This window comes from Microcebus murinus, chromosome 4, assembly GCF_040939455.1.
Source record: "Microcebus murinus isolate Inina chromosome 4, M.murinus_Inina_mat1.0, whole genome shotgun sequence".
In the NCBI taxonomy this organism is placed as follows: Eukaryota; Metazoa; Chordata; class Mammalia; order Primates; family Cheirogaleidae; genus Microcebus; species Microcebus murinus.
This window is the reverse complement of record NC_134107.1, coordinates 44,906,573-44,919,014: the sequence shown is the minus strand read 5'-3', so window position 1 is coordinate 44,919,014 and position 12,442 is coordinate 44,906,573. Positions and strand designations below refer to the sequence as shown.

At 57.5% G+C, this 12,442-nt stretch overlaps 1 protein-coding gene across 1 annotated transcript in view; it reads left to right on the top strand.

The window, feature by feature from the left end:
* OTOG (otogelin) overlaps positions 1-12,442 on the top strand; it is an 81,363-nt gene that overhangs the window by 48,577 nt on the left and 20,344 nt on the right. Inside the window, exons 31-37 of the mRNA XM_076002124.1 lie at positions 1,899-2,066; positions 4,381-4,659; positions 5,747-5,864; positions 6,659-6,738; positions 7,186-8,942; positions 9,747-10,328; positions 10,918-11,007. Of these exons, the coding sequence (XP_075858239.1) occupies positions 1,899-2,066; positions 4,381-4,659; positions 5,747-5,864; positions 6,659-6,738; positions 7,186-8,942; positions 9,747-10,328; positions 10,918-11,007 (3,074 nt within the window). The remainder of the gene's footprint in view (positions 1-1,898; positions 2,067-4,380; positions 4,660-5,746; positions 5,865-6,658; positions 6,739-7,185; positions 8,943-9,746; positions 10,329-10,917; positions 11,008-12,442) is intronic.

The following is a 12,442-nucleotide window of genomic DNA, read 5'->3' as shown; positions in this document are numbered from 1 at the left end:
GACTGAACTTCATCCAGTTGGGCCAAGATCAGGCCTTGACAGAGTTAGATGCCTGTTGAGTCCTTGGTGCTGTTCCCCTTTGACTTTCAAGTCCCCTCCCCTACTCCAGGGACCATCCTGCCAGGAGCAGGCACATGTAGGTGGAGGCCCAAGGCTTTGTCCTCAGTTACCTTCATTATCAGATTTGAATTTGAGAAATATCACCTGACAAGAGCCCAGTGGGTGAGATGGATGGAGAGAGACTAGAGACAAGGGTACCAGCTATGGAGACTTTGTGATGTGGGCTGGACCAGGGTAGAGTGTGGTCATTCACAGGGACTGCAGTCCTACCAAAACATTAGCCCCTGGGGGCTCCTGATGGCCAAAACCCTTCAACCCCTAAAGGAATGAATCTGCAATGGGAGAACTGCAGTCCCGGGGACAGGCAGGGTCTGACATCAGGCGAGACATTTCAGCAAGACAGCTTTGAGCAGAGTCTACCTTCTGTGGCATTTCGGGTGGCAGTAACTGGCAAAGGACAAGCTGTTTCTAGCATCCTCCACCTACCCCCCCTCCCACTCATCCATTCCTTGCTCTGTTCTACCAACATTTTCTCTGGTCCAGGCCCTCGCTGGGTGCTGGGAAATCAGTGGTCCAGGAGACCTGTCACACTGTTGTGCTGCAGCCGGCTCACCCTGCCTCTCTAACACCCATTGTGTGTTCCTAACTCCACATGCAGTTGGTAGTTTCAAATTGACCACTGGTGGGAGTGTTTACACCATGGAAATCAGCAAACACTACAAATCGTTGTTTATTTTTTGAGAGCTGGTTGTTAACCATTTACCGGCCCAGCGTTTGCCTGTCTCGTGTCTAGCGGGGGAGACAGATGTGGCCGGATCCAGGTCCTCATCGTTAGAGTTGAGACTGGTGTGTGCCCTGCTCCAAGGGCTAGTGGGGCGCAGAGGAGGGACGACTTTGTGTGGCAGGAAAGGGTGCAGTGAGAGCTTCACAAGGAGGTGACATTTGAGCTGGGCCCAGAGATCGAGTAGGCGTTTGCCAGGCACAAAGCGAGGAGGACTACTCAGAGTGGGCGGAAGAGCGTGAGGAAGACACAAGGTGGGAAACAGCCCAGCACTTTCAAGGAAAAGCCAGAGAAGTTCAGTGTGGCAGGAGCAAGCATGTGGGGGTATGGGGGAGCTAGGCAGGGGCTGGGAGGTAAAGGGCCCCTGAATTCCAGCTGGGCTCTTTGGATTGTGTCCTAAGGGCAGTGGGAAGCCACTGGCGAATTCCAGCAGGGAGTGTGGCTGGGAAGGTGACCAGGCAGCCGTGGGGAGGAGGCACTGGAGGTCAGACCTTGGGCCAGGGAGCAGGAAGATCCATCCCTCACTAGGCTATTGCAATTGTCCATGCCTGCTCCAGCCTGCACTGACACTATAGGAACCCAAAGACACAGAGGTGACACGTGTTTGAAATAAATAAGCACTAATGCTGAGCCCAGCCTTCCTGGCCTCCATCCCTGAGGCCTTGGGTGGGCAGACACCAGGTCTTATATCTTTTCCCAGAGGCGAACTGGAATAGAGCAGTGGCTTAATTGTGACGTTCCAGGCATTAGATGGGACGGGCCATGGAAAGACATCTGGAGGCCCAGATGCCCCCTGTGGATGGCCTCCTCCCCAGGCTCCCTGTAAAATGACCCAGCCTCTGTGCAGGGGATCAGTGTCCTTTTGGGGCTCAGAGCCTGGGGTTCCTGTCCCTTCTTTCTCATGGAAATCAAAGTTCCTGGGGCCTGGGATGATGGAAGCCACTGAGAGTCCCTCCTTGGCACCCCCCCATCACCCCACAACAGGGGTGGAATGGAGGAGGGGAGGTGGGCAGAGGCCCAGGGGGACAGGGCTTATGGCTGGGCCTCTTCTCTCCAGCACTGGGTAAAGGCCCCTACCAGCTGTCCAGCTTGGCGGCCGGTGGTGCCCTGGTGGCCGTGAAGGCGGTGGGCGATGACATAGTCCTAGTGAAGGCAGAGGATGTGGCGCCAGGGGACATAGCGAGCTTCCTGCTGACAGCTGCTCTGTACAAGGCCAAGGCCCACGGTAAGGCCCACCCTGGCCCCACTCCAGCCCTCTGGGAGGGAGGCAGGTGCTGCAGGAGGGGAGGGGGCTGCGGCCCTAAGCGTTTGGAGAAGTGGGGGCTCCGACAGTGCCCCTGTCCCAGCTGAGGCAGAGCTTCTGGGCTGGTGTCTCAGCCTCTGCAAAGAGACACATTCCATCTTCTCCCCCAAATACCAGGGCAGCCAAGGCCCAGATGCACCTTTGTGCCTTGCTTATGCGACGGCTGTGTTCCATAAAAGCGAATGGCAACTCCCCCCCCCTCCTTCTTCTTCCTTTCCCTCTTCCTCTCACTCTCCCGTGGCCCAGCGAGGACCCAGGCCCCCTCCCTCACCCCATGTTTCTCCTGTGCTGTGCCCAGGGTACTGGAGGGCAGAAAAAAAGATGCCTTCCAGGTGGGATCTGGGTGGCTACATGGAGGAAGTGTCTTTTGAGTTGGGCCTTGAGGGATCTGGGAAGAAATGGAGTGTAGAAAATGTCACAGAGGGGAGGATGCAGCCATCACTGAGGTCCGTGCATCCCACACTGGGGGGTCTTGACGAACTGAAGGGTGCACTGCAGGGTCACAGCCGCAGCCTAGGTCTCTCCTCGGAGTGCCAGTTTTCCTTGAAGATTGTGAGGGGACGTTATTTATTTATTAATAATAGTAGCCCACCCTTCTGTAGCACGTACATGCTGGGCACTGTTCTAAGTGCTTCCTGCATATTTACTCATTTAATCCTCACAGCACTCTCAGGAGACAGGTGCTATTATCTTCCCAGCTTACAGAGGAGAGAACCAAGGCCCAGAAAGGTCAGACGATTTACCCAAGGGCACACCGCGCATTAGTGACAGGAGCCAGCCTGCGCATTAGTGACAGGAGCCAGCCTTTTGGCTCCAGGGTCTTTGGTGCAAACTCCCATGCTATGCTTCCTCTCAAACAGAGGGATGGAAAAAGAAATACAAATCAGAAAATAGACAGTAAAAGTCACGTGAATGTTTAAAGTACAACACAGGACTGTGCACTTCCAGCTCTGGGTGTCAGCCTCCCCTGTTAGGAGGACGGCAGGGAACATGGTAGAGAAACTGTGATCTGGGCCACCCCCCTCTTCACGAAGGAGGAAGCCAAGGCCCAGGGAGGAGAAGTGACTTGCTGAGATGGCACAGCCCACGGGAGCGGGCTCCACCCCTCCGTGCTGCCCCATGCCTGCTCTTGCTTCCATCTCTGGGCCTGCAAGATGGCGGGCTCCGGCCTCGGTCTGCCTGGGCTCCAGTCCTCAGTCTGCCTGGGCTCCAGTCCCGCCTCCCTTGTCCACCGTCAGTGTGACTCTAGCCCTCACTTCCCTCATCTGTAAAATGGGAGCAGCAACATCATCGCCTTCTAACCTATCACAGAATTTACTTATTCATCATATTTATTCTCCCCCCACTTGAATGTGAGCTCCATGAGGGCAAGGATTGCTGTCAGTTTGTTCCCTGCCATGTCCCCAGTGCCTGCCACACAGTGAGCACTCAGTAAGTATTCACTGCCGAGTGAGTGAATTGGCCACGTCACAGGGTTCCCTTAGGAATTTCATAACCGGCAGGTGAAGGTCGGCCCTGGCCAGTGCCTGGCACCTGGAAAGTCATGTATAAATAGCAGTTGTTGTTACTGACGTGATAACTGATTCTTCAGTTACCTCCTGTCTTCTCTGCCCAGGGAGGTGTCACCGGGACTCTATAGGTCCCTCGTGGGGACATGGGACATGTGGGAGGGGCCTTCACATGCACCTTATTGAATATCCCTCCGACGGCTCAGGACCCTAATGCACGTGCCCCCAGCCCCAGCAGTGTGGTGAGCCGGGACTCCGGGCTTCTGTTCACTCTGTGTACCTGCTTGTGGGTTTGGGACCTGAGGAGACCTGCAGGGCCCTGTGCAGGGGGACTGTCCACCGCCCAGCCAGCCCCCATGCCCCAGAAATGGGCACTGAGACAGGAAAGAGAGGACAGCTCTGGGTCTCTAGGCAAGCCCATTCCTCTCGCTGGGATACTCTCCCCATCTGTGGGTTGGACTGAGGGGTGCCAGCTCAGGCCCTCAGCAGTCTGTGGGCCTCTAACCCTCCACTGTCGCTCAGGCTGGATGGTGTGAGCTGAGCGCAGGCAGCAGGCAGAGGTAAGTGGGCCGAGGGGAGGCAGGCAGGCCGGAGGAGCAGGGCCGGGCCAGTCCACAGGCGTGCTGCCTCCCAGAGTCGCTGAGCGAGAGCAGATGTGCACTGGGATGTTGCCCCCGCATTGTCTGGCCCCCTCCCTGTGCTGACTTTACCCGTGTGGCTCTCTGCAGACCCGGATGTCGTGTCCCTGGAGGCGGCAGACAGACCCAACTTCTTCCTCCACGTCACAGCCAATGGGTCTCTGGAGCTAGCTAAGTGGCAGGGCCGCGACGCCTTCCGCCACCATGCCTCCTTCTCGCTGCACCGGGGGACATGGCGGGCAGGCCTGGTGGCCCTGGAGTCCCTGGCAAAGCCCGGCTCCTTCCTCTATGTGTCGGGCCCTGTGCTCACCCTGCGGCTGTATGAGCACACAGAGGCGTTCCGCTGGGGCACGCTCTTCCGCCTCCTGGGTAGGTGTCCCCCTGCTGTCATGCTCGGCTCCCCGGCTCTCTCACTCAACTGCTCCTCCCGCCTTTTCCCCACCTCGCCCTTCCAAATGCCCCCACAAGGCTGACTCCTCACTCTTCTGGCACCGGGGGGCCGCATGGGTGCCACCCTGAGATGGGAGGTGGCCCCGCCTCCGTGTTGGCAGCCTAGGGAGCCGTGGCGGCGTGGCTTGATGCCCAGCCAAGTTCCTGGGTCCTGCCTACTGCCACAGGCCGATTACACGGTCTAAAAATACAGCGGCCTTTGTGGGAGTGAGGGGAGAGGTGACCCTGTGTGCAGCTCGCAGGCTCAGTTTTCTTGCTGATGGGGACACATGCTTGCCCCTGAGCCCAAAGACCGTCCCCTGGGGCAGCAGGCTGAGGAGCCAGCAGCCTCTGTCTCTCTCCATGGGAGGCCCAGGCCCATGGGCTGTGCTGAGGCAACTCCCCGACCTGCTAAGGGGTTCCAGGGCCTGCCCTACCAGGTGGTCCTGCCCCCGACATCTTGTCCTCTACCTAAACCCTGGAGGAAGCAATCACAGTTTCCTAACTGCGCCAGGCTGGCCTCTCTGTCTTGCATGCACACATGTATGTTTGCGCCCATGAGGGCATCTTGTGCTGTGTGAATGGGTGCGTTTACATGTGCACATATGTGACTGTATCTCTGGCCAGCCTCTTCATTTTATCACCGTGTCCCCAAACCAGGGATCCATGCCTCCTCTTTGGCCACCCCTCAGAGCCCATCTCCAATGCCTACACCAAAGCTCCCCAGTTCTCAGCCCTACACCCAGTTCCCAGAGCCCCATCCCTAGGGTCCCCAGGCACCAGCCCCAGCCATGTGCATGCAGCTTCCCCGTGGCATGGCTGTTTTCCCTTCACTTTCCTTGCACGAGTCCCTTGAGCTGCAGCTGGCTCACTCTGCCTCTCTGGCACCCATTGTGTCTCTGGCACCCATTGTGCCTCTCCAAGGGGGCAGGGAGGGCGTGGGATTACCTCTGTGCCCTGGCACCTGACCCAGAGCTACTGCCTCGTCGCTCTCAGTCTAGGGGCTCGGGGTGGGTTGCTTTTCTAGATGACAAGCCCTCCGGGGCTGCCTACCCCATCTGCGAGTGGCGCTACGATGCCTGTGCCAGCCCCTGCTTCCAAACCTGCCGGGACCCACGGGCAGCCAGCTGCCGGGACATGCCCAGGTGAGGTGCCAGGGGCTGTGGGTGTGGAGTCAAGGAGCGTGCACCAGTGTGCCTGAGCATACACATTTTCATGTAGTCTGTGGGAGTGTGCACGAGCACATACTGAGTGTGTGTGTGTACTCACATATACTTGTGTATGAATGTTTCCTGTGTTGCATGTATGGGGATGTGTGTACCAGAGTGAATGTGCTTTCATATATGAGCGTGCCATATACGTGTGTATGTATATACACACACACACACGCATATATAGGCATATTTGAATATTTGTGCATGATGTGCACATAGCAGAGCCTTGTGTGTGTTTGTGTGTATACAAATACAGCTGTGCATGAGTTGTACACTGCAGGTGTTGTGTGCAGCTGCGTGCATGTACACCTGACAGTGTATTCACTGATGTTTGTGGGCATCTGTGTGATGTGTATGTATGTATAAATACTTTGGAGTCCCGTGGGCTTGGAGGGGTCATGTGAGGCTGTGTGAGGATGTGCCCAGGTGGAGATGCAAGTGAGCATGTGCACAGTGTGTGCATGACTATATCTTGTTCATGTGTGTGTTTCCTTCTCAGTCTGAGGGGTAGGAGTGTGCAGGAGTGTGATCCCATACACATGTGTGACAGGGGCTCTACGGAGGTTCACGTGAGTGTGCACATGATAAGTACACACATGCACACATGCACACAAATACACTTGTGTTTTAAGAAAGGATGAGGCCTGTGCTCCATCCAGGTAACAAGAGGTGACCCCCCCTCCCCGTATTCAAGACCACTGACCTGCTCCCTGCTCTGTCCTCAGGGTAGAAGGCTGTGTCCCTATGTGCCCTGCCCCCAAGGTCCTGGATGAAGTCACACAGAGATGTGTCTACCTGGAGGACTGTAAGTGGCCTTATTTCTCCTCCCTCCCTTGAATTCCCTCTAAGTCCCCAGGGTCTCATTAAGCGGTCAGGCCTCAAAGCCCTCAGGTCCCTGAGGATCAGCGTCAGCTCAGGGGCCTCTGGAAGGAGGTGCAGGCAGCGGCAGGCACGGAGCCCATCCGATCCCTTCACCCCATCTCACAGAGCAGGACAGGGACAGGCTTAGGGTCACGAGGGGAGAAGGCAGTGCAGCCAGACTTAGGCTTGAAGTCTCTCAGCTCTGGGTTCGGGGTTTGGGGTCTGGGGCAGAGTACAGACCTGTTGACGTCTCTGAAGTCCTACAATATCACAGGACAGAGGCCTCTCACCTGGGGTGCCAGTCCTTGAGCCCCATGTCATGGCCCTGCCCAGGGACAGCCCCCAGGGCAGCAGTCACCCTGCTTCTGAACCTCTTCTCTTGTCTGCCCAGGCGTGGAGCCAGCAGTGTGGGTTCCCACAGAGGTGCTTGGCAATGAGACGCTGCCTCCTGGCCAAATGCTGTCCACGCCCAGTGACAAGGAGCCACAGCTTCCACTGGAAACCCCCAAGACCCCCACCCACGGGCCAGCCCTCGCCCCAGCTTCCCCACTCACCACGGCCCTGAACCCACCGATGGCAGCCACAGAGGGGGCAGTGCTGTCTGCAGGCCCCTCGCAGCCCACGCTGCAGCAGCCACTGGGGCTCACAGCCTCTAACCTCCCTGCCGAGCCCACAGAGCCCCCAGCCAGCAGGGTGGTGACCACCAGCCTCCCGGCCGTCAGCCTCTCGGCTGCCCCCCACACCCCGGAGTCCTCATCCCTCCCCCTTGCACTGCAGACACCTGGCATGGTGTCAGGTGCCATGGAGACAACCAGGGTGACTGTGACCTTTGCAGGGAGCCCCAACATCACGGTCTCCTCCCGGTCTCCCCCTGCCCCTCACTTCCCGCTCATGACCAAGGCTGTGACTGTCCCAGGCCATGGCTCCTTGCCTGTTAGGACAACACCCCTACGGCCCTCCTTGCTGGCAAGCCCCTCCTCCAGATCTGTGGCTTCCCCTGGAGTGACTGCCAGGTCTGCCACCTCCTCGGGATCCCACGAGGCTCTGCTGACCCCTGCAGTAACTAAGGTTGTGAGCCAGACAGGGGTCCCCCAGCCCACCCAGGCCCAGCATGTTTCAAGTCCCAGCAGCACCCTGACCGTGGCTGGAACAGCAGCAGAGCAGGTTCCTGTCAGTCCCCTTGCCACCCAAAGGGTGGAGATGGCGCTGTCCACAGAAAAGGGCGAAGCCGGGCACGGCCAGCCCACAGGCCCGCCAGCGTCCCCACGCCCACTCCCCACGGCCCCGCCCCACCCTGCCCAGCGCACCACACCCGCCACCAGGCCTCCAGCTCTGCCCCCAGGGACCTCAGCTACCGCCAGCCAGTCCACAGGTGCTCATGGACTGGGGGCCACAGTCTTTGTGTCTCTCGAGTCAACTCGGCCATCCCAGCTCCTCTCTGGCCTGCCTCCTGACACCAGCCTGCCCCTGGCCAAGGTGGGCACGTCTGCCCCAGTGGCCACACCGGGTCCCAAGGGCTCTGTCATTACCTCCCCACTCCAGCCACAGGCCACGACTCCACCTGCTCAGACACTCAGCCCAGCACTACCTCCCACCCTGGCTGCAGGGGCCCAGGCACAGCCACCCGGCCACACAGCCTCCCAGGCAGCAGTCACGGCTCCAGGCCTGCTTCTGGGAGCCACATCGCCAACCTCTGGAGCCGTGGCTGTGGCTGAGGGGGTGGCCTCCTCAGTGTCTGTTGCCCCGCGAGGGAGCACCACAGAGCAGATGGCCATCCTGTCCAAGCAAGTGTCTCTGCCCACCTCCGTCGATGGCTCTGCCCTGGGAGGCCCCACGGAGCTCACGCCTGCTGTGGCCCACACTCTTGCCCCCTTGGTGACCGAGGCTGGCACAGTGCCACTGGTGCCCACATCCTATCCCCTGAGCCGCGTCTCAGCCAGGACGGCCTCCGGAGAGAGCTCGCTGGTTCTGCTGCCTCAGCTGGCCGAGGCCCATGGACCCTCGGTGGGGCCTCAGCCCCCAGCGGAGCCAGCAGGCGAGGCCACCACGGAGCAGACTGGGCGCTCAGCCCCGGCCCAGAGCATCATAGAGGGTTCGGCCGAGACCTTGACAAGTGCCACTGAAGCCAATGTATCTGCCACCTGTGTTGTGAGTGACTTGTTAGGGTTCTGGCCACCTGTATGTGGACCTTCCCTCCTCGAGTGGCCCTGGGCTTGGACACTCCATACTCTCACGTTCCCGTGAGGGAACGGCAACTGCTGCAGCTTCTGTCTGTGAGCCAGCTTCGAGGCTGCAAGACGGAGGTTTATGTGCTGTCCTCACCCCTGCCCCAAGCTCCTGGTCCCTGAAAGACTCTGCAGTCTCCTCTGGGCCCCTGATGCTATAGCAGGATCCCACCTTGTCCATCCGGGCCCAGGTGACAATGTGGGTGTCCCAGTGCATGCATTTTGTGTACTTGTATGAGACTGTTGTGCACATGTGTGGGCTCACATGTGGGAAACTTAGTGTGAGCGCTCATGTATCTGTGTGTGTTCTTGTATGTGTGTGCTGCATGGTGTTGTGAGACACATTTGTGTGTATCTTTGTGCCTCTGTGAGGAGCTGAGCTAGAGAGTGTGTGCCTGCGTGTACTGAGCACCTATTCTGGGTTTCTGTGAGTGCGCGCTAGTGTGTGCACGTGTGTGTACCTGGCGGTCTCAGCACAGGCCGGGCAGAGCTGCAGAGGTCTCAGGGAATCAGTCCCTGGATCCCCGAGCTCACGCTGAGCACAGCCCCAGGCCCCAGATGGCTTGTCCGTGGGCCTAGGGTGAGGGCAACAGTCCCTAGAAGTTTTACCTCAAGGTCCCCACCCTGCTATAACCTGCTATGGAAGGATCCTGTGTCCTCAAGCTTGGGCGGTGGGGTGGGCCGTAGCCCGGGCGGGCACGCACACTGTTCTCCACCCTGTGCACAGCCAATCGCCGAGCAGGACTGCGTCCGCCACATCTGCCTGGAGGGCCAGCTGATCCGCGTGAACCAGTCCCAGCACTGTCCGCGTGGCGCTGCTCCCCTTCGCTGTGGGGTCCTGGGCCTCGCTGTGCGGGTGGGCGGGGACCGCTGCTGCCCCCTCTGGGAGTGTGCCTGTGAGTCACCCAGGCAGTCCTGCTTGTACCCCTACCCCAGTGTGGCCTGTACCCGATCCGTGTGCTCCCCAGCCTCCCTCCTGCAGGACCTCTCATCTCAGTGTGACCCCTGGGCTGGCACATTTCCCACCCTTGTGACCCCTGATCTCTGTGTGTTGCCTGGTCTGAGTGACCCTCCAGACCCACAGGCCACCAAATCATCCGGGAAAGGGCCCAGGCGCTGCCGTATGTTCTACTTACCCTTCTCGTGTCCTGCCCCTCCCCCAGGCCGATGCTCCATCTTCCCTGACCTGAGCTTCGTGACCTTCGATGGGAGCCACGTAGCTCTGTTCAAGGAGGCCATCTACATCCTCAGCCAGAGCCCAGACGAAATGGTCACCGTCCACGTCCTCGACTGCAAAAGTGCCAACCTGGTGCTGGCCCCTTGCTTCCCTCCATGCCTGGACCTAGGAATTGGACTAGGTTTAGAGGGGAGCAGTGAGCCGGGTTTTGAGGGGTGCCAGAGGCAAGGACAGATGTGGAAGCCCCTGCGGCAGGTCCTGGTGTCTCCCAGGAGTCTCCTGGAATGGACAGGGTCTCCCAGGGGACAGCTCCCTGCGTGACTGGGGAAAGAGTTGTGTGGAGTGTGCCACCTCCTGGCCCTTCCTGGGGCCAGCTGTGCCGGCTTCATAGGGGGGTGCAGGATGGCGCTGGAGTGCAGAAGAGCTGGGCTGTCCCTCCAAGGATGAGGCCTGTGGTCATAGGTGCCAGCTGTAGGGGTCTCCTACTAGGATGCCCCCATGAGCCAGGTGGAGGGAGCCAGCTTTTTTTTTTTTTTTGGCTGGGCTTGCATGAGGTCAGGTGGAGTCAGAAATGTTCCATGGGATTCTGCACAGCCCCAGTGGGTGTCCCTGGCATAGTGAGGGGGGTGGGGAGCGTGTCAGCATACTTGCTGCACCCCCTCACTTGGAGGGGGATGGAGGACATGGCTCTAGGTTGAGGAGGGCTGGGCTCTCTCTGCAGGGACATCTGAACTGGCCCCCGTTCTGTCTGGTGATGCTGAATGTGACTCACCTGGCCCATCAGATCACCATTGACCGCTTCAACAGGAAGGTGAGTGCCTCAAAGAGCCAGGCTCCAGGGCAGGGCAGCGGTTGGCTGAGGGCAGGGTGTCCAGGGGTGGAGGGCCCTTCAGGCCTAGTCATGATTTGTGGCAAGGGCAGGGAGGGGATCCTTTTTTAAAAAATAATGTGAAATTAGGTATATTTGGAAATGATTGCAGTTAGGATGCTGCTGGCCACTCTAACGTTAGGGCAGGAAGTGTACCAGGAGGCATATTGTGACAGAGAGGAAGTCAGAATGGCAAGAGACAGTGGCCTTAAATAATTGTGGCCAAAATATCTCACCTTTACAATTTTTACAAAATACATGGCCCTGTGAACACATTACCAGGGCCCCTTCAAAGAAGGGGACTATGTAAGTGAGGAGCCCTAAATTTAAGGGTCATTAGCTTCACATTAAGTCCACCTGTCAGGGAGGTGGTAGGTGTCCAACAACAGCCCACCCTGTGCAGAGCGGGCCCCTCAGGGCCTCCCTTTGCACCCAATGGGTGGACGAGAGGAACTGATTCGGGTCCCAAAGTTGTGACCCCCACACCCCCATTTCTGAGCCAAGACCTGCAGCCTTTCTGTCAGGATCTCCCCTTGAACGCAGAGCACAGGGAACACTGTGGAGCTCTCAGGAATGAAGCTCAGGAAAGTGGGTTTTCCATGAGACCGAGGCTTCAGCGAAAACCTTCCTGAGTTTCATTCCTTAGGTGCTTTTTTTTTTCATTTTGAAAAATTAAGGTATAATTGATATACAGTAAAATTCTCCCTGTGTAGTATACAATTCTACAAGTTTTAACAAACACCTACAGTCACATAACCACTACCGCAATCATGATATAGAACAGTTTCATCACCCCCAGTTGTTGTCAACTCCCCTCCCACCTCCTGACAACCACCGTCTTCTGCCCCTGTGGTTTTATCTTTCCCAGAATGGCATATAAGTTGAACCAGAGTATATGGTGAGACTCACCCATGTTGTTGCATAGATCTGTAGTTCATTCCTTTTTTAAGGTTGAATAAAATTCCATCATATGGATATACCGTACCATATCCATTCACCAGTTGAACGATATTTGGGGTGTCTCCATTTTGAATGATAACAAATAACCCTGCCTATAAACATTCACATAAAAGTTTTGTACGGGTAAAGTCCCCAGGAGTGGATTTCTGGGTTGTGTGGTAGGGGTGTGTTTAACTAAAGTACTTGCCAAGCTGTTTTCCACCAGCAGAATATGAGAGAGAGGCCAGCAGCATCCTTGCCAGCACTTGGTAGTATTCATCTGTTTGTTTGCTCAGTCATTCTAATAGGTATGTGGCAGTACCTCATTGTGGTTTTAATTTGCTTTTCCCTAGTTACTGATGATGTCGAGCATCTTTTCAGGGGCTTACTCTCCATGTTATATAATACATGCTCTTTGGTGAAGTGTCTGTTCAAATCT